Source organism: Struthio camelus, chromosome 10, assembly GCF_040807025.1.
Source record: "Struthio camelus isolate bStrCam1 chromosome 10, bStrCam1.hap1, whole genome shotgun sequence".
Classification (NCBI taxonomy): Eukaryota; Metazoa; Chordata; class Aves; order Struthioniformes; family Struthionidae; genus Struthio; species Struthio camelus.
Genome location: NC_090951.1, coordinates 14,365,073 through 14,385,712, shown reverse-complemented (window position 1 = coordinate 14,385,712; position 20,640 = coordinate 14,365,073). Strand labels below are relative to the sequence as shown.

The 20,640-nt window shown below is 34.6% G+C and overlaps 1 protein-coding gene across 2 annotated transcripts in view; it reads left to right on the top strand.

Annotated features, from left to right (window-relative positions):
* URI1 (URI1 prefoldin like chaperone) overlaps positions 1-20,640 on the top strand; it is a 46,031-nt gene that overhangs the window by 10,994 nt on the left and 14,397 nt on the right. For both annotated transcript variants that reach the window (XM_068955611.1, XM_068955610.1), the window contains exons 2-4: positions 3,188-3,222; positions 8,190-8,268; positions 10,635-10,770. In XM_068955611.1, the coding sequence (XP_068811712.1) occupies positions 3,188-3,222; positions 8,190-8,268; positions 10,635-10,770 (250 nt within the window). The remainder of the gene's footprint in view (positions 1-3,187; positions 3,223-8,189; positions 8,269-10,634; positions 10,771-20,640) is intronic.

The following is a 20,640-nucleotide window of genomic DNA, read 5'->3' as shown; positions in this document are numbered from 1 at the left end:
AACATCTAATATCCTACTTTAAATGTTTGGTTTTTAATCAAGAGGAATTATATTTTAAATTAAAAGCACACAACAATACAGTCTTTCAGCAACTGTACTTAGAAAGGAAAGTCACAGGTTGTTGCCCCCTTGTGGCTACCCAAAAAGATAAGTAGCCTTAAGAAAACTAAAACCTGCTGGACGTAAACTTTCAAGCAGGTTGCATGTTTTCTGGTTGAACTGAGTTTTAACAAGCATTACTGAAATCAAGTATGTTTCTGTTGAATCAGGATCTTGAGAAATTTATTAAATTTTAACAAAAATTAGGAAAAGGAAACAGGATATTTGCCCATTTGTTTTCTTTTGAGACTATGGAATACATTTTGTACCAATGGATCCTATTTGGGTAACTGCACCTATGATTAGGTAATGTTAAGTTTGCTGTAAGAGTAGTTTAATAACTATTTTAGTATGCAAATAAACCGCTGATAACCTCATTCATTCACAAATTCAAATATCGTTAGGCCTAGAAGGAGAGAATTCACAATTTATTGATACCACTTTTACTGTAGTGTCTTGAAAGTAATGCGCTGTTGGTGGTGCTAGCTGTCCAGACAGGTTAAACTTAAATGAATGAACAGGTGATTTATTTTATTTACCCTGAAAGGAGTTTTCCTTCTTTAATTGCAGCTCTAGATATAAATCATGTGTGGAAGATGGACTAATGATTTTCTTTGTGTTTGATTAAAAGCAAAGAATCAAAGATTTTTTAATGTATTTATTTATTTGTTTCTTTGCTGTGATAAAACCAGTTGTTATCCAGACAGTGTGACTGACCTAATAAAGGACATATGCGTAATTGATCTTCTATTTTTCAATATTTATTCTCCTCCTTTTTTTTTTAAATAAGAGTTCAGTCCTAGAAGCTGAAACGTTTTTAAGGTGGTATATTTTAGCCCTTTTGCAGAAGGTCTCATTTTATCCCGGCCACTGAAATGAAAAGGTTTGTTATTGGTTCCACCCTTTAGTATCCCTTCAAGAGAGATTATATCAAAGAAGAAGAATTAAATTAAAATTGATTGGTACTATTGATCTTTTTTTTTTTTTTTTTTTTTAAGGGGATGAAGAGTGATGGAAACAGCATATGCCCATATGCTGTTTTACTGATGGGCTATTTTTTAAAAACATGAAAAGCATATGTGCCCAATTTACATATTTACTAATTAAAAAAAGCTTCCTGGAAACATTAAGTAGACTATCTTCAGTAACCTTTAACATTGTAGCTAATGGATATAGCCTGAAAATTTTCATAGAAGGTCCTCTAAATAATGTAAATGATTATGAATATGTAACTAGTTAATATGCAGCTACGAAAGGATTATCATGTAGAGGTTAATGAACATGCTGCTCTTATGGTTTGCAGGGCTTTTCTTTTTGTGCTTTTAGCTCACTTCATGCATGGAAAGTCATGTATTGGGAATGGAAAGCTTCCTGTCTTTTTTTTCCTTCTTCATCTTTAATAGGGCAATTAAACTGGAACTTTCTTAAAGGATTTTTTAAACATTTTTGTGCGCTTAATTATGTTGTGTACTTTGCAATCACTGCCAAATCTGAAAGAATGAAATACGTTGATAGAATATTCTCTGACTCTTCTCTTAGTTAGTGTTCTACTCCATTGTACGTTAGTATTGTCATGAAATGTTGCTGCTCTGTATAATTTATACTTTGTGGGGAAACTTTGCTCTCAAAATGGGCCTCATATTAATAGTAAGAATAAGGTTTCTGAATTTATATCCTGTAGAAGTCGGTATCTCTACTCTGAACCTTAAAAATAGTTAGCTTGCACATTAAGGGAAAATACAGGAATTTGATTTATAGGACTTTAAAGCAAATGATAAATTTAAACTTGGCTTAAGCAGGACAAGCTACCTGGTCAGATTTCCTGATGGATTATGAAATAGTACAGCCACAAATGTAAAGCTGATCCTTTTTGTTTAAGTACTTAGCTCTGTTTAAAGAATTATTAGCTCACAAAGTAGTCCCACTTTTTTGCTCCTGTATGAGTAAAAAGTACGGGATCTGAGATCTGTCCTGCAATAGCTGTACAGACGCTAACTAAAAAAAAATTCTATTGTTTAAAAAAAAAAAAACTATCTGCTCCAGTGATTTCAGTGGGACTTGAATATATGCTATTGTTTTCTCTGCAAATTTTCTCATTAATTGCTTTCAAATGTTAGCATTATTTTGGCTATAGGAAAAACAAAATTTGAAAACAAAATCCGAAAAGTACTTACATTGACAAGACTTCTAGACATATTTAATTATCTCATAACTTCATTCATTGCATTTCATGTAATTGATTGAAATTGTGTTATTTTTGATAACCGTTATTTGGAAATCAGAATATGTTTTGAAAGACAAAATTTCCACATAATTATAGCAGAGAAGGTCACAGGTTTCAGCATCTTGGCTGTTTGCTAAAAATTAGAGTCTAAAAATTAGAGTTAAAAAAAAGAAAAAAGTATTTCATTTTAACAGTGGGCTTTATTTTTTAAGTTATTTTTGATGTCTTGGGAAGGCCTATGTCATTTAAAAAAAAAAAAGTGAAATAGGTTAAAACTTTCATTTTTTTGGCACCCGGAAGGAACAGAAAGGAAGCCAACAGCCTATAATGGCATCAAATGTCCATGCATTTAAACACTGCAAAATTTATTTGTGCTTTTTTGGAATAAAACTGCTAGTGGAAACATTTGTGGATGTACTGATAAAGGAAAAATGGTTTTGGTGCGGTGGGGTTCTTTTGTTTTTGTTTTTCTAATGAATGAGTATGGATGTTACATTGATGTCTTGTAATAATTTATATTGTTTTCCTATTCTGCAAGCATATAACACTGAAAATAGAGCTACAGATTGCAGAAAATACTACTTATCTTGTATCGTGTGTCACCTAATAGTTATGGAACAGATTTTGCACCAAAATATGAACTGAAAAGCTGTAATTTGTTCTGTGGTTATCAGTCTGCATTAGTGTATGATAAAGTGTGCGGCTTAAGAACTACCATTCACATGCCTTTGTACTGACAAATAAAAATGTATATAGAGACACCACCAAATCTATAAAGCTACTGTTCTAGCTTCTGATACATTGACATTGCAGCTGTGTGCTTAGCCTTGTTTTTTCATGAGTAGTTATCTGTTTTAATGACAGGTGGTCACTAGCTGCCAAGAAAAAATCCAGCACTGGTAAGTGAAAAATGTTTGATTACATGCCTAAAATACTAATGAGTAACCTACTTACATTTTAGTAAAGTTACTGTCCTATTATTTATTCTAATGTTAGCCAAATTCTACTAGCATGTTTAGCGGTTTATAGTTTGAGATAGCTCAGAATTATTGCAGTTTCCTCTCTCTAAAGTGTATATGTTTTCCACTGATACTGTTGCTCTAACTCACAAATGCACAGAACCTTAGTGTTTATACTTCTGTTTCCAATACCCTTCTTGTTTGTCATTTTTCCCCAAGTAACCTTGTGGGATGAATGCTGAATATGCCTGATTGGTGAAAAGGTATTCCCAGTGTGGAATTAATTATTTTTAGTTGTTTTCTCTTTAACTATGAACGGATAGGGAAATTTTTGCTTTTTTCTCGCACATGTAGTAAAATGTAACATGAAAGTATCGTGCACGTGCCCCCCCCCCCCCCCCCCCCGCCCCCCAAGTAAATAACCTTAATGTATAAAGCTTAGAAATAAATGGTTTGTTGTGTAATAAATTTTCTCTGGGCACTTTTTCTCTGTTGGTAATCTATAGTTAATAGAAAACATGCTTAGTAAATAATAGTTTTGTATGGCATCTGAGGAAAATGTACATTTAATGGTGAATGAAATCTTACATTATGAGTTACTGTGAGATATAACAGTTGATCTTCCAGATATCAAATTACAATATATCCATGCTGTGTTTACCATGATTTTACTGAGAGAACAACAGGAGCTGTCTTGATTATTGTCTGCAGGGTTATTGCAGAATCACAGCAACTGCCCCTTTAGTGGTGAGATTAAACCTTCGGTTATACACCATCAAGCATATAATATTTTAAATTTATTTTAAGAGGCTTTTTCTTCATGCCTGAAAGATCTCCAAGCAAATAATTTATATTTAGTGTGTATCAAATGTTTTTAGTTTAAATGCACATAGGCTGCAAGCACTGGATAAGAGGAAAAAAATCAAGGCAATCTATACACATCATCATATTAAATTCTGACTATTGGCTTGCAAAAAATAATCTAAAACTAATATGTTTCATTTATGTTTAAAATTCAGAGACTACATTAATTTTCAATAAGGGAAATATTACTGAAGTGCCTACTGGTGCTGCTGTAGTTAAGTCAGTCAGAATCTCCATAATGTGCATACTTTTTCAGGAGTTTACACAGTGTCCATACCAATTTGGTGTAGTGTGAAATTCTGCATGTGCATTCTTCTGGTAAGAGATATTATTTTTCAGAAATAAGCTAATTGACAGCTTTAAAAATTCAAATAAATCTTTAAAAATTTGGAAAGTTGCACTTATTTTCATTTCCTTTTACAGAAAAGGCTGAGGTTTGTAGAATGGGGTGATGGGAGTGTTGAGTGTAGAAAGAGGGGTTGCTTGTGTGCTTGATTTTGAACAGACTCCGGCCATGACCCCTGAATTCGTTTTGCACAGAACATCAAAAGGAAAATTTGACTTACCGATACCTTTTATGTAGAAAAGCAGTTTATAGAGCATCCATACAATTTTTATTCTAGAAAAATTTACTGTAATTTTAGTATCCTTATTTAGATCGTGATTGTGCAGTAGCCGAGTGCTCTCGTTTCAGCTGAATAATTTGTTCGTGTAAGACCTTTTAAGTAGTCAATGACACAGAATAAAGCTAAATAGAATCAGGTAAATAACAGTACATTTCCGATTTTACTACATTTCCATTAAAATATATTTTCTTTTTTCAATGTAGTAAACTTTTAAAAAGTATGTTTTCAAAGCCATGAAATCTGATAATGGGTCTGGTATGGGATTAGACATAGTATTTACTTTTCTAGGGATATTTTAAAAAATGGAGTCTCAGTATGAAGTATTCATTCTCCCTGTTCACTTACATTCTTAGTTGTGCATACCAACTGCACATGCTGCTGGCATACCCAAGAACTCGGGTAATCTTGTGCTGTAGATGAAGAGGGAAGGCAGCTTCCTTCCTTAAGTAAGGCTACCTGAGGTCAGTTAATGAAATTGATGGATTTTAATTTTCATTATCTCAGTGGTCCAGTTTAGGTTTTGTCTGCACTTTCAGAGATTCCCATGGTAGAAATTTGATCAGCAAAAGTCCCACTGAAAAGAAGAAACGTATTTTGCTCTTTCCCAGGTATTCTTTCCGTTGGCCTTGCTCCCGTGGAAGGGTGGATAACCGCATAAGAAAGTCTGCTTCCAAAGATTACCAGAGTAGAAAATGTGATGAGTTGGGGCATCAGAATCCTTCCGTATTTGAAACAAGTGATTTCTGCTGTACCCTAATCAGATTACTCAGTAACGGCAGCAGTTGGACCTTAATGGCACTATCTTCTTTTCAGATAAATGAAGAAATCTTACAAACGTAGAGTGACCTCCAGCCATGAAATGATGGGAGTTTTTAACACTGCATCGAGTCGGGGGCAATATTTATTTTTCATACCATTCTTTTCCTATGGAGTCTTCTCCTTGTATTTGTTACATGGAAAAAACCTTCACTATAGGGGTTTTGTTTTTGTTTTGTAGCGAGTACTTTTTTTTTTTATTTTTTCCATTTTTCCATGTAAGATGATTTTCACTTTTGGCTACGTTTCTGGTTGGCCCAAAACCAGCAAATTTGATCTTGTGCTACGTACCTGGCTACTCGTTCTTCAATTAAAATGAAAAATTTTCAAATGCATAATCATTTATCCAAAATCAGGATAGCATCAAAAAGACCCATGGTGACCTTTCAAACTCCCGTAGCTATAATCTTTAAAGTTCCCTACAGATGGCAAAATTACTTTAGATGCTTGAAATGTATAAAATACAGTGTCTTTGTTGAGTTTTAAGTCTTGGTTTTGCAGTAGATACTTGGCTAAAAAAAAAAAAGAAAAAGGGAAATGCTGTCTAGACTTCTAGAAAAAAAACTTTTTTTTTTTTTTTTTAAACATCATTTAAAGTTCTCTAGTCAGCATATTAACCGATCAAGCAACGGGTAGCAAGAAAGGCCTTCTATTTCTAATGACAGCCTATGCATGTTGTCTAAGCTATGTTCAGTCAGATTTCCTTCCCTTTTAAAGAAAGCAAGTGGAATTAGTTCAAAAAGCTGACATTTATTTATTTTGGGGGGGGATGGGGGCAGATGAGAGATCTTCAGGCAGTTCTCTCAAGGAATGTTATTCTAAGAGATCTAGTTAGAAGAGTGAATTCTTCCCTTCTTCCTACATCTTCCATGCTACTTTAAAAAATTTCCTTCCCTGAAAATCAGTATTTATTTTGAGGAATACTAAGTTAGTAGGACTAGTTAGTGTCATTGTCCATTTTTCTGACAATACAGATCTCTATGAGGCAAAGACTGGATTCTGTAAATATTATTATTATGTAATTAATACTTGTTTTCGGCAACAAATTGTCATATTGCTTTCCCTCCAAGCATCTCGATGAGTTTTGTACTATTCATGAGTTTGGCCTTCCTCTTTGAAGGAAGGAGGTAATATTTTCACTTTCATGAGGGCTATGAGTAGAGAAACTTGTGCAAAATGACTTGGAGAAACTGAAGAACCATTAAACTGAAGAAGAAGCAAGTATCTTTTGTAAATTAATTATATGGAATGCAGTTTTAGTGTCTGAGTGATTTAAAATTCTAAATTTTTTGTTCAGGACAAGTTCAGCAACTTAAAATATGAAATACTGCGGATTTAATGCAGTGTAATTATAGCAAAGTTCAACTGTGGATGCACATTAGACCGAACATTGGGGTATCGTACAGTGTTTCGTAATGAGTGCTGAAGAAGATTTCACTTCACTTACGAATCTAAGAATAAGATTTAAGAAAATCATTGATAATATTTTGAGTTGTGTTGTCAACTATGACATTCACTTTTTAGCAAATTTATAGATTGCTTTTCTGAATTATCCTCAGAAAACCTATAATTTGCATCCTAGGTCAACATTGTTTAGTGTGCTGCTCTATGCTTTCAGTTGCCTTCTATTCCAGAATTGAATACTGTGTATAGTATATGTACTATTTTGAAATACAAGTAAATAATATCATTCAACTTAATGTTTGTATGCCAGATGCTTCCTGTGGAAGCTGATATCTGCCAGTCTTTAGAATGACAGTTGTCCATTAAAAAGACTTTCTGCAGCAGAATAAGTGCTTCAAAGAAGGATTTTTAGAGGGAGTACAGTTGTTTGTTTTACACTCAGAGGAAAATCCCTGCAGCAATTAAAATGTTGTATCTTGGAAAGTTCTCTGAAGAGTCAGGTATCTACCATGGGAATAATTTGTCCAAGTTCATGAAGCCATTTCTGTCTTCTATAGCAGCACCTAGCATAGACTGTTATTTATGTTGTTTCATATAAGGAAAGAGTAGAATGGATGTTCTAAATTTATATTGCTTATCAGGGTTTCAAGAGGGTGCAGAACCTTAACGGTCAAATGATCTTTCAGGAATGTTGACACTTAGTAAGAACAAAAAGTTCATATGAAAACCAGAATCAATTAAAGACTTGTACATTTATGTCAGCCCAAATCAAGGGCATGAATATTTTATGAAAAATAATACTTTGAAGAATTTGCCTCTTCTAAAGTATAAACTAGATTGTCAGTTATTCTTCTAAATACTGATGGTGGTATAATTGTTGAGCTTGAACATGGAGTGAGTGAGATATGCCAAAGCCCAGTGAAGGAACTGATTCTTTCTTTGGGCAATACAAAGTTCAAATTCAGAAATGCATGCATGATCTAGAATAATAATGTGGCTATTGTTATATTAATACACATAATAGCTACAAATTATTTTATAATAATGTTGGCCACCCCCAGAGTCTTTTAGAAATCAGTTACTAATCTATCATAAGTCTATATGTATATGAATAAAATAGTTTATTGAGTTACTAGGAGAAAACCATTAACTCTTTACTTCAGATATGAAATTGAATCAACTTGAATTTGTCAACAGGAAGAAGGTGGAGAGTGATTATGAGGCTCTTCAAGAACGACTCAGTACATTGCCTGATAAACTGTCTTACGATATCATGGTATGTATAGTATAGTTCATTTAAGATAGTGCAGTAAAATGTTTAGTATCTCAGGTTTCTGCACTGGCAATGAGGTGTTATTCAGGTTGCCATATAGTACTTAATAATGTTACGTTTATTATGGTACTAGTTAAACCTTTGCTTCTGTTTCCTTCTCCTTTCTCCATTGTAAATTATAATGTTACTGACAACTGAGAACTGGTGACATAAATGCTAACACAAAACCTGACATGTTTGATATGTAAATCTATTGTATAGAAAACTGTAATTATGACTGAATTATGGTACTTAGTCATTTCCTGAGAAGAAAGTGGCCATAGTATTTTCTGATTCATGGAAATAAACCCTAGAACATTGATTTTTACATAAAGAGGTGCTGCTAATTTTTGTTTCACTGATCTTCACATTGACATAGCAATCTTTTGTTCTCGGAACCTTTTGTAGCAACTGCGCGGCTCCCTATTTAGACTTTACTTTGTTGGTGCATGCTTACAAGAATTTTGACCGGACAAACTGGCTTCTCTGTTTTGGCTCTTTTTTTTAAATGTCTGATTCAAGATATATCTTTGAAAGCAGGGGAAGTTATACCATAAATAACTGAATGGCTAATTTAAGCACAAAGTGCTCAACTACTTTCTTACTTGGCAGCCTGATCCTGTATGCTGTTGAGTTCTTAGTAAAACAGCGTTGGAACACACTTCTTATCGCGTTGTTAAAGAGAATGTTTCCCTTACTAATGTGAATGGCTCAGCTCTAGGTTACATATGTCTAATCCTGTGATCGTTTGTATATGCATGGCCATATGATGTAAAGCAAAATGATCATGTTTTTTCAAAGCATAGAAAAATACTTTTTTTAAAATTAGATATTGCTTATTCTTAGTTAAAGCAGCAATATCAACTCACATCTGTTATTTTAAATGTATATAAATAGTTCCTATCCTATTAGCCAAATATTTTCGTATGTTTTTAATTTTGTTTTCACCATTTGGGGGGAAGAGTGAACAGGCAAATGGTGCAGCCTGCTACTTGAAAATCTAAGTCGGAAAGAGTACATGTGCAGGAGAAACACATTCTGCATAGATGTTACCTTAAGATCCTGCCTGCTACAGAATTGTTTCAAATACAGGTACCCTTCTGGATACATAAGCTGGAGAAAATCTCTTTCCAGGGAAACAGAGCTGCTGAGCCAAGTGCTCTGCCTCAGCAAAAATGAGATGAGAACGCGGTTGGCGATCCCGAGGAAATGAGGAAGGCAGCAAAGGACTAAAGTAGAAGGAGCAGATACAGATAGACCAAAACAGATCTCTCTCCATCATAAGAAAGCGAAATTTGAGCTGGCTGTGGTTCTTAGCGTTTTGCTCCCTCCATTGAACTCAAATTTGATTTTGACCTCCTAACTTCTTTGAGGTTGAAGGCTAAAGGCAGCCAGGTCGTAGTAGATCTGAGTCAGCGTAAAGATGCAGGGGACTTTGGTACATGAGGCGCGTGTGAGGTCGTAGTGAGGCTGGTCCTAAGTGATAGGACTTGCCTGTGGACTGTGAGTAAAATGTGGGCTTGCGAGGTGTCTTAGAGGGATCCTAAAAATAATGTGCCATATATTGTGAGCTATATTAAAGTACGGTACTTCTTAAAGTACATTTTAAGAAGCACCTCTTAAATTACAAAATATGTTTATCACTATCTTAATTATTCAGATTATATGTATTACTTGCTGTGCCCAGAGTGTCACTGGAAGAGGTGCATGTAGTTGGTAGAGTACTGCTTGAAGCTTGAGAGCTTCATACTGGTGAACAATAAGACAAAGTGAGAGAAAGCACTCTCTATGATCTTGCTGTTTTTTGCCTGTAGTCCCACAACTTAAACTGAGATTTCTGTGTATGTATTATTAGCAAGACAGATAATGCAAAAAAGCAACTGATCTTTGAATTGACCATTCCTCTAAAATATTTTTAAAGTTTTAGCAAAGCTAGGCTTGCTTTTACTGGGAAATGAATATATTCTGTGTATAGTAAATATTTTAACTTAAACAAGTAACAGTATTTTTATTATGAAGGCTTACATGTTAGGATAAAGTGAGTTTGTTTTCCATATGAACATTCAGTTACACAATAGTTTTATGCCCCGAAACAGGTTTTCTAGTTAGATCCTACTTTTCTCATTTTGTAAGTGCAATACTAAATTCAAATGGATCTGGTCATTTGAATATTTATGAAGAATTTGCCATTAAATAACAGTGCTGTAGAATTTTAATTTATTTAACTCTGTATTTTACTTTTACTTTTCTCTCTAAGTAGACATGAATGCCTATCTGGTTTTATTTTCTTTAGTGATTTTTTTCAGCAGTTTCCTCTGTGCCTTTGACAGGTACCTTTTGGACCTCTTGCCTTCATGCCAGGAAAACTTGTCCACACCAATGAGGTCACTGTTCTGCTTGGGGACAACTGGTTTTCAAAATGCTCAGCAAAGCAGGCTGTTGACTTAGTTGAGCACAGAAAAAAACGTATGTATGATTTTTAGTGTAATTTAGTAGTCACAATTATTATTTTTGTATTAATATATTAAATTGCTAACATTTACATCATCTTTTTTTGATGAGCTGCCTAGCAGAAATATCATTTAGATGTAGTATCAATGTAGCATGTTATTTTTCATCTTTACTTGGTATTTCATGGAATCTATCTATTTGGGTTTTTTTTTTTAATGCATCTAACCAGAGCTTTTTATATTTATTTCTTCATGACACACCCACCTAAGTTACCAAAATGTAGGTTTTGATGCTAGATGTTAGAATACAAGATCAGTCAAGATTTGCTCATGAGTTTATGAGCATGCAAAAGTAAAAAAAAAAAAAAAAAAAAAAACCTATCACTTTTATTTAATGTGAGGAAATGCTATTTTCTTTTCCAGAAAGTGGACATCGCATTGTACTTCTGCTCTTAAATTCCCTCTTTCCTATGTTCTGTTCCCTTGTCTTTTCTCTTACTTCTTTGCTGCCTTGCTCTCTCTTTTTTTTTTTTTTTTTTTTTTTTTTTTTTGTCAGTACATGTGTTCCAGCTTTCTTCTCCCTCTATACATGCATTACTCCTGCTTGGACTTTCTCTTACTTGTTCTTCTGGACCTGCTACTCAACTGCATTTCTGCCTTCTGCCTTTTATGTTCCTCTCCATTGGTGTGGAGAGATCCACTTGATCTCCAGATCACGCACCACTGATGACCGTTTTTCTTCTCAGATAGCAGCAGATTAGGATCATAGAGAGAGATTGGCAGTTACTTTTTGTTTCCAGCTTTTTTTTACTTGCTACTGGGAGCTTGGCATTGAAGAGCCAGGAGAACCAGGCAACATTCTGGATCAACAGTGAGCATTGTGTATGGTGCGTTTTGGAACTTCTTTATCTTAGAAAGAATGAGAGCCTAAGATATTTGATGTAAAGGTGCGAGAAGGGAAAGCGCAGTAAAATGCAAAGTAAATTGGTACCTATTAGCCTTTGCTGTTAGATTTGGATAAGCATTTGAGTAAGTCTTTTTCATATCTGTTTTACCTAAATATCTATAATCGGTCTCATTCTTGAATGACTACTTACAGCAGCTTTACCCTGTTTATGTTACAGCTAGCATAACTATTTACATTAGATTTTTGTTTATAAGTTCAGCTATTCATGTTGCTACCTATAGCAGAGCATCTCAGAGGCTCTCCCTCTGAATATGTTTTTTGCAATTCTATACAAGCAGTATATCTGTAAAAGTTTTTTTTCTAATAAAAATTCATTGGCTGTGTTACTTTAAAATATTTCCTTTATGAAGAACATTACCAAAAGTAAGTGATTTGTATTTTATCTATTATATCTATCTTAATCTGGTTCTCTTGCCATAACTTAGCAATTTTCTTTCTTATTGAACTGAATCTACAATATTTATTGTGACTCTTGCAAGATCTGAGGTCCATATCTCTTTCCTTGATCATCTTATATTTTTTTCAGCGCTTCAGAACACTTTTGTCACCATTACATTCAGTGAAATCATTTGACCTTTGCATAGTAGATGTTTGAACATTAAGTAGTCTGCTGGGAGACACACAGTAAATGCTGGATTCTTTTCCTTTATGATCTTTTAAATTGCATTTAAAATATGAACTCAGAAATACTCATTTCTTTTAAAGCAAAATAGTCATTGATGCCTGGATATAAACCCTCCATTCAGCTGATGGTTCACTTTTCAGCTGTGTGATGACTGCCAGTGGGAGGCTCCAAAACACTGATATTAACTAAAAAACTTTTTATTTAAAAGACCACTGGCAGTTTTGGATGATAAAAGCGATATTAGTATGTATGATGCTGGAAAAAGTAAATTTTTTTTCACTGATACAGTTGTATCCTATAAAAAATAAAACTGACTGAAACTCTTTCAACCATTTTCGCATTAAATGAGGGCAAATGAAAGGAGAATCTTGGAGATTTTGTTTATTTTAATTAGGAAAAAAGTTATGTGCATAAAAGATGTGTAAGCCATTGATAAATAATGTGAATTGGCTACTTGCGGCACAAATGTGAAAGACTGATTCACAAATATTATTTTAAAGTCTCTTTTTCTATGTGGCACTGTAGTTTAGTAGGTATGACTTCTGATTTCACTGGGTTTTTGTGTTTGTAGTGGCTTCATAATTTACGGGGTGATGTATATTTTGCATTATTGTTACAGTGACGCACACGGTTCAATTTTAGCACCTATTCTTTTTTTTTGGGGGGGCATAAATTTCATGAGTAGGTCATACTCACTGGAAAAGAGGGCATGCTTACTTCAAGGGATTACATTTTAAGCAGTCCTGAATATCCTGTGTGCTAGTCAGAAGGTCCTAACACAGCAAAGCTTTCTTAAGCGTGTGCTTAAGGCCAGTGGATGCTTAAAGGCTTTAGTATGTAGGAATTGGGATCTGAAGAGCATAAAGAAAGGTTCATGATGAAATTGCTCGCTGTACATAAAGCGGCAATTTTTGTTGGTAGTTTCTTCTGTGACCTACGTATTTTATTCAGTATTACTATATTTTATTTAGGTAGGTATTTTTTCATGACTAGCTGGTCAAATCTGTTCAGATAACTGAAATGAATTTTAATTAGTATAGCACTGATATACAACACTTTAGCAGAAATTAAGGGTTATAAGGAAATAGAAGACACATTTTCACTGTTTACCATCTCATGTCTCATCCTTCTGAGTATAGGAGAGTAGGAAAGTATGGCAAATCCACCTGTTCCTGAGTAGTGTTTAGCATTTCTTAGTTTTTCTAGTGGAACTGGCTGTCAGGTAGAAAAGGGTAGGAGATTGTTGTGACTCATTTATTTCTGAATGTTGTTTCTCAGCTCGTTCTGGGAAGTTTCCTTTAGTATCTTTGACTAGTTTTGCAGGGGTCCCCCTACTGAAGAGCTGTGCTAACCAGGTGGGCCTGTTTACCTTTGAGGATGTCACAGACCTAACAGTTTAACCGAGATTCACAAAAAAATTTCTTCGCAATTTGATTGCCTATGTGTATGTGAGATAAATATGAGAATGGACAATATGAGTTGGCATGCAGAAGCAGTAATAGGGGGGGTGCCTGATAAATCAAATGATAAGAGCGAATATGAATAAAGCCTTTTAAGTTAGGGATAGCAATAAGAGTGTAGTGTATATAAAGGTTTTGAGCATTACTTAGTACTAATTAAGTCATCCTTTTTGTCTTAGTAGATTTGTTAAATTCACTTTTTAAAGGAGAACAAGTGAAAAAATGTTTGCTTCTATGAAGTAGAGAAATGCCCACTTACAGCAGATGAATTTCTTAGTGGAAATTTATTTAATTGAAATGAATAGTTGGAGGATGATCGTACTGAATTTTCAAGGTAAATGCACTTTAACTGACACAGCTATAGAAAGCACTGATTTGGGGATAAATTTTTGTTTGGTAAGTTTTTGAGTTAGTTTTGTAAACTGTTCAGCGTTGTGATTGGTTGAAATGCATTGGGTAAAAGTGGGCACAGTCACTCTTGTCAAATAGTACCTTTTTCATAAAATATTGATGATGTATAGTATTTGAGTTGCAGTAACTCTCATTTGCTACATGGTTTTTATGATCTCTCTAGATGTTCAGTTAGACCCAGAACTATTAAAAAAATCTAGTGAAGTTTACAGAATGGTTAAATATATTTTTAATTATTTTAAATTTGTTACAGTGTTGTAGTTCATTAAACCAAGTGATATAGATAATGGGAGACACTTTACACATGTGTTTATGTGTAAAAATATGAAAAATAATGAAGTAGATTAAAGGATACACACACCAAATTCCATTATAATAAAAGAAATTAGCTTTTTAAGTATGTCACAGTTTAGCACAACAATAATGCAATTGTAGTTTTTTCTCTTACAATTATCTTGCTTAAGGTACTTCATAGTATTTCTGTTCTCCTCAAGGCAAGACTGTATTGTTTCAGAATTCAAAGAGGGAATAAAGATTCTTTTCGCGAATATGGGATTATATCTTTTACGTGTTTGTGATGATATAAATTAAATTTTTTCCCTATATCAGTAATCGCATTAATTCTTCAAAATGGGAAATTTTTCATTACAATAGTCCCTGTGATAGTTACTATGGAAAGAAATTAAATAGATTTTTTTTTTGGTAAATATTTGTGGATTAATTTGGTATGCTAGGTATTCCAAGTGTCTGAACACTTCAAGAGGTGAGAAATTAAAACATGCACACAAAACTAGGAGTGGTTTTATTGTGTTAAAAAATTATCAGATAAAAAAAATCCCACTTAAAGGAGAATTGTTGAACTACTTAGTAATTGTGTCTTCAATGTATATAAGAATACCCTTGCAGTGTCATACTGCAAATGAATTCATGAAATGAAAATACTGATTACATTAACATACAGTATTGTGATAGTACTCAATTGTAAATTGCAGTATGTAACCTTTAATACAAATATTTGTGTCAATCAAAATTGACCGATAGCTTAGTATATAGAGTTTAAAAGATACCATTGTTTTTAGTAAATAAGATGATCCAGGCGGATGAGGATGAGGCTGAATTTGTTCCTTATCAGCGTTTCCAGAAAAAAGGATATTGTCTCCAAAATATATAAAAGGAAGCTTTCCATTTCTCATCTGTGAATGAGTGAGGTCTTTAGAGGTTTTAATGTTTCATCCAAGGGTGAAAATAACTTGCTTTATATTCTAAAGAGCATAACACAAACTTGCCTACTCACTTTTTTGGGAGAAAAGAACAAAAGATGCAGGTAATGTTACAAAGAAATCTAGCTGCTGCTTTTCTTTATTTTAAAAATTGTATTTTTTCTGCAGTGTTTCTGCACGTTGGAGAATATTCTTTCACAGTACTTTTGGTTTTTTTTTTTTTTTAACCATTTTTTGAGATTATCACTTTTTAGTTTGATAACCTCCATCACTTCCTTAGTTACCCTTGTGTTAAGTTAGGACCTGATCCTCTAAAGTGCTGAGTGCTCTAAATTTGCTCTGCAGTTCCCAGGAGATGTTTAGTTTCTCACAGGACCACAGTCTCGGTATTTTAACCAGATCACAGTGGAAGAGAGTAAGGAGAACGGACTCTTTTCTGTTGCGTGTTGTGATTTGGAGAAGCCCTTACCTTTCTATAATTCTTACTGATCAGCAGAGGAGATTGTCTAAATGCCATCCAGCTACAGTTAGGAACAATTTAATTGTACTGCTAGAATTCTAGCAGTTACATGGGTGTGTGTGAGCCTAAAAGACACATGTGACACGTTTACTTAGTATTTCTATAACCAAATTATTTATACAAATTTTTACAGTTGAAAATCCAAATGACTTTGGCTTTGACACCAAGAAAACACATAAAACGGATTGGAGGAGGGTCTGTTTAAGAGGTACAAAGCTACTCTATAAATGTGTGAATTGCAGAGTTCTGCGTTTTAAAGAACTAGCGCAGTTGCTGTTACAAAGAAGAAACGTCACAATCAGAGGGCTTAAATCTATATACAAAAAAAAGGAATCAGGATTCTCTTTTGAATCTTAAAGCTAATGTATCCCTAGAAAAACGGACAGAATAGAATAGAACATAGAAAGGTGTTTTGAAAAGCTCTCAGTAGAATCTTTCTATAGAACTGCAGATCTCATTTCTTTCAAATAACCTGTGGTGGTTTGTTGTATAATTATCATCTAAAAATATTTTGTTGCAGATCAAATACATATTTGTTGAAGTACAGTTAAATTCCTCAGATGATTAATTTGCTTCTGTAGACCCCCCAATGCAAGAAAATACATAGAACACTTCTCTTAGCGTGCCGTAATTTGTTCCATTAATTGTGTTTGCACCGTAGCTCTGTACTTTCACGAGGAAATGCCTTTCATCCCCAAGAATGCAGAAGTGGAATATGTGCATTGGATTGCACGATACTTTGCCTCCATCTTCTGTAATGCTAACAAGTATTTATTGTATGTATGCATTAGCAGTATGATAGGAATTCTTTTTTTGTTCATGGGTTAGTCATAGTTCTTCTGGAACACTGGTGATGAAAGATTTTAGATGCAAAATGCCGCTCTGTGGTGCCCTCATGTAACTTTCCATCTGCGTCTGAAATGAGGTGGGGGCAGCCCAGTATTTCTGTGGTGGGCAGTGAGAAGCCATTGAATTACTGCCTCCAGGTATAAATACTCAGTTCGCTCTCCGGAGGAACTGGGCTACTGACAGTAGGTGGTTGTTCTCTGGCATGTATAAACACTTTGTATAGATAACCATCTTAAGGCTGGTTATCTGCTGCTTGAGAAACTGTGTTAGACGATGAAGAGATCTTAACTTTAAATCTCAAATTGCGTATAGAGTTTTGTGATATACTTAAGTTAAAATTACGTCCAGTCACTTATCCCAAGAGGAGATCTCTTCTAATTTTCCTAGCTTTTTCTTCTTTCTTACGTTATATTCACAAAACTTGCTCAAAGACTTAACTGGACTAAGCAAGGCAGACCAAGCTTCAGCTTCATCTCACTTTGTCCTGTTTCATAAAGTCTTGACTTTTCAAAATAGATCAACCTGTTCTCACTATTCTTGTCTCTTCTTACTATTTAAATCCCAGTGTAACACACAGTTTCCAGAAGTAACTAAAATGATGTCTATGATTCCCCAAATCCTTACAGACAACACTCCAAGGACATTAATGTCAAACTCAGATAATTAAAATTTGTATCCAGCCAGGCTAATTAACCCATTAAAGCCAAAATGCATGCATGAGAATTTGTGTCAGTTTGGCATTAGTGTGTTGTCATGTCTCGTAAAACCTGGCTTCACTGGACTTCATTTCAACAACATGAAATGTGTTCCCCAATTATTTTTTTCTGTATCAGTATATATGTAGAAAGCAGTGGGCTGCTTCTTAAGAATGGCTCATCATGGTGGAAGGGAAGCCAGTCAAGTCCTTTCAGACTAATAAGGCAGCTGGAAAAGAATGGTCTGAATGTAAAGACATCTCACTGTTTGTAAGTAGTCAGACTGCTGTGCAGAAGAAATCTGCTGATTTATGATTCAAATATCTTTTCTTTTTAGTAGTCCTGGAAATCAGTCCTAAAAATTCTAGCTTGTCTATGGTGTTAAACTATCTTTCCAAGCAGTAACTGAGACATGTAAATAGGAACTATTAGGGTTCACCTGAAAGCCACGTCAGACTTTCTAGGGTTATTGAATGTGACAAAGTTGGACAACAGCCTCCAGTTCAATCCCTCTTAAAAAGCTATAAGAAGCTTAAACCACTGGCTAGTAAGAGGAGGAGACTATGAAGCCCCTCTTACTTTAAGGATGTTTCTGGGGGTCTCATTTAATAAAGAGACTTGTAGGTTTTAAGATGAATTGTTTCTCTTTAAATCCAGTAGATTTTTAAAATTCGAAGAATCATGACTAGTCAGAGGCTTTTGGTATGCATGTTGGCAAGTTTAAAACACAGTAAGCTGTGCTTCCCTTTTGGTTATATGCATGAACCCTTTTCCAGGAGAGCAAGGCCTCTCACCTAACTAGTTTGATCACAGGAAAAGCTCTCCTTTGGCTGATGAGTAATCCTTGTTTCCTGATTAGCAGGGATGCAGGAGCAAACCAGTAGGTTGACCATGGAGCTGGGAGCTGGGAACTTGTTGGTATTCCCAGCTGTCCTGCTGGCATGCAGTGTGGCCCAGGGCAAATCACTTTGACTGTCTATTTCTTCAGCTGTAAAATAGGAGAGAGTAATACTTACCTCCCTCACAGGGGTATTGTGCAGATTAGTTAATGCTTGTACAGCATTTTAAAATAAAAAGTGCTATGTATTATTACATAACGGAGCAAACTGTAACACACTTCTGTCTGCAGAAAGTAAAACTGAAACCTGACTTTCAAGAAAAAGTGTAATCTAGGTGACTGTTGAACAGTATTTAGGTATAGAGGCAATGGCTGAGAAACTAGTGGTGTTTAAGAAACAGCTGAACATCCCATTTACTATGAGCGTAAAATAAAAGCCTGAGGAAAATTGGTCTCAAGCTAGATGTTTATGTGTATTGAGACTGCCTTCAAGAGCTTAAAGCACAGGTGGGAGCATTTTGTAGAAAAACTATTGCCACCTTCCTTTGGTTTGGACTTTGGAGTGTATGTTATACACTGAAAAAAAGCTGTAGAATATATTGATAGGAATGAACTGAGAAATAAAAACAGTACATGTGAGAGGTGACTGTTGCTATGTGCGGCAGAGGAAAATGAGGCTCTTGGAAGAATTTTATAAGGACAGTAAGATCCTTAATTGATTCCATTCAGTCGGGCTTACGTAAAGAAGCTGAGTGTATGTTGGCACCGCTCTAGACTTCAAATACTTTTTGGAAATAGTACTTCATCCAGATGTATATAGCAGGAAATGCAAATGCAGAGCGTTTTTCAGGGGAGGATTTTGGGTGATTTCTCCAAAACTGTTTAACTAATTGATGTCATTGAACGTTTGACACACAGATTGTTGTTTAATTTAAAAGGCAGATGCATTTGAAATACCTCAAAAGTCTGAGCTATGTCTTCTTGCTTCCTGTTGGAAAGGGTGGGTGTTTATGCTTTTTTGAAAAGGCTAATCAAGTAATATTCTTTCTAAACTATTTACTGTAATATATGTCTATTTTTAAATAATTGTATTTGATAAATTGTCAAATATCAATAGGGAAAAAAGGATACATTACTGACTCTTTTAAAAATTCAAATGAAAATAATTTAACAAGCTTGATAACTGTTGTGTTTTGTTCTTGACTGTATCATATGGAATCCCTTCTACATGCAGAAGGGGAAGGAGGGATCTGAACCAGTTTGTGGAAGTCTTTGAGTTGACGAGTATATTTTCTTTTGCAAGTACAACTACAGACTTACTTTGTCTACATAAGTGCATTTTACAAGGGTTTTGTGATTGTTAGTATATTTGCACACATCCTTGCTTGAAAGACTTATCGTTGTAACGAGTGCAATCTCTGAAACAGTTACGGCTGCATTCCCTAACCAGGAGACTGCACGGGGAGTAGCTGTGTACATATTGATAACTTTTTGTAGGATTATCCTCTAGACTGGAGAAACACTTGATATAGAACACGAAAGTTACTAGGCAAAAGGAGAGTAAAGAAAAGAATAAGAGTATTGAGAAAATACTCTGAAAATAGCTTTTCCACCAGCGCATTTTGTGGTAACGGTTTTCCTAATTTCACGTTCCTGTCTGCGAAACAGGACTAGCAGGACTCTGCCACGCATGCGTATTGTGGAAATAAATACTTTAAAGTATATGAGGCTGATATGTGGCTGCATGCTATTATAATGGTGACCGTGTAAGTATCATAAACAGAAACAATGCTGAAATGGAAACTAGCTAGATTTATGAAGAGAGTTATTCTTCAGATAAGTTCATTGGAGTGTGACTTTGCTGTTCCCATGGGTAGGATCGTTTTGCTTCCTTCATAGTATTCTATAAGACATCTTATACTTGTGTTGCTTTTGTTAATGATTCCAAAAAGAATTTTAAAATAGAAAATCAACTTACTTTTCCACAAAAGCTTTTTAGCTCCTTCAGGGTATATAGGACTAGTAGGTGCAAGGTCTTAGAGATCCTCTGTTGAAACTAATTTATGTAGTAAGTCTTCCCTTCTGAAAATTTGCATTTGTATTAGTTTTGAGTTGAACAAAGAGTGCAAGTCTATTAATATTATTAGTATAAGGCTTTAATTGTGCCCTCCTTCCCCCAATTCTTAAGTCTTAGCAAAGCTATGTTTCCTTTTCAGGCACTTATGACCTTCTTTTTTGCAAATTAGTTTGTTTTCTATGATAACTTTAAGGTAAAAGTGAAACTTAAGTTTTTAATATTTT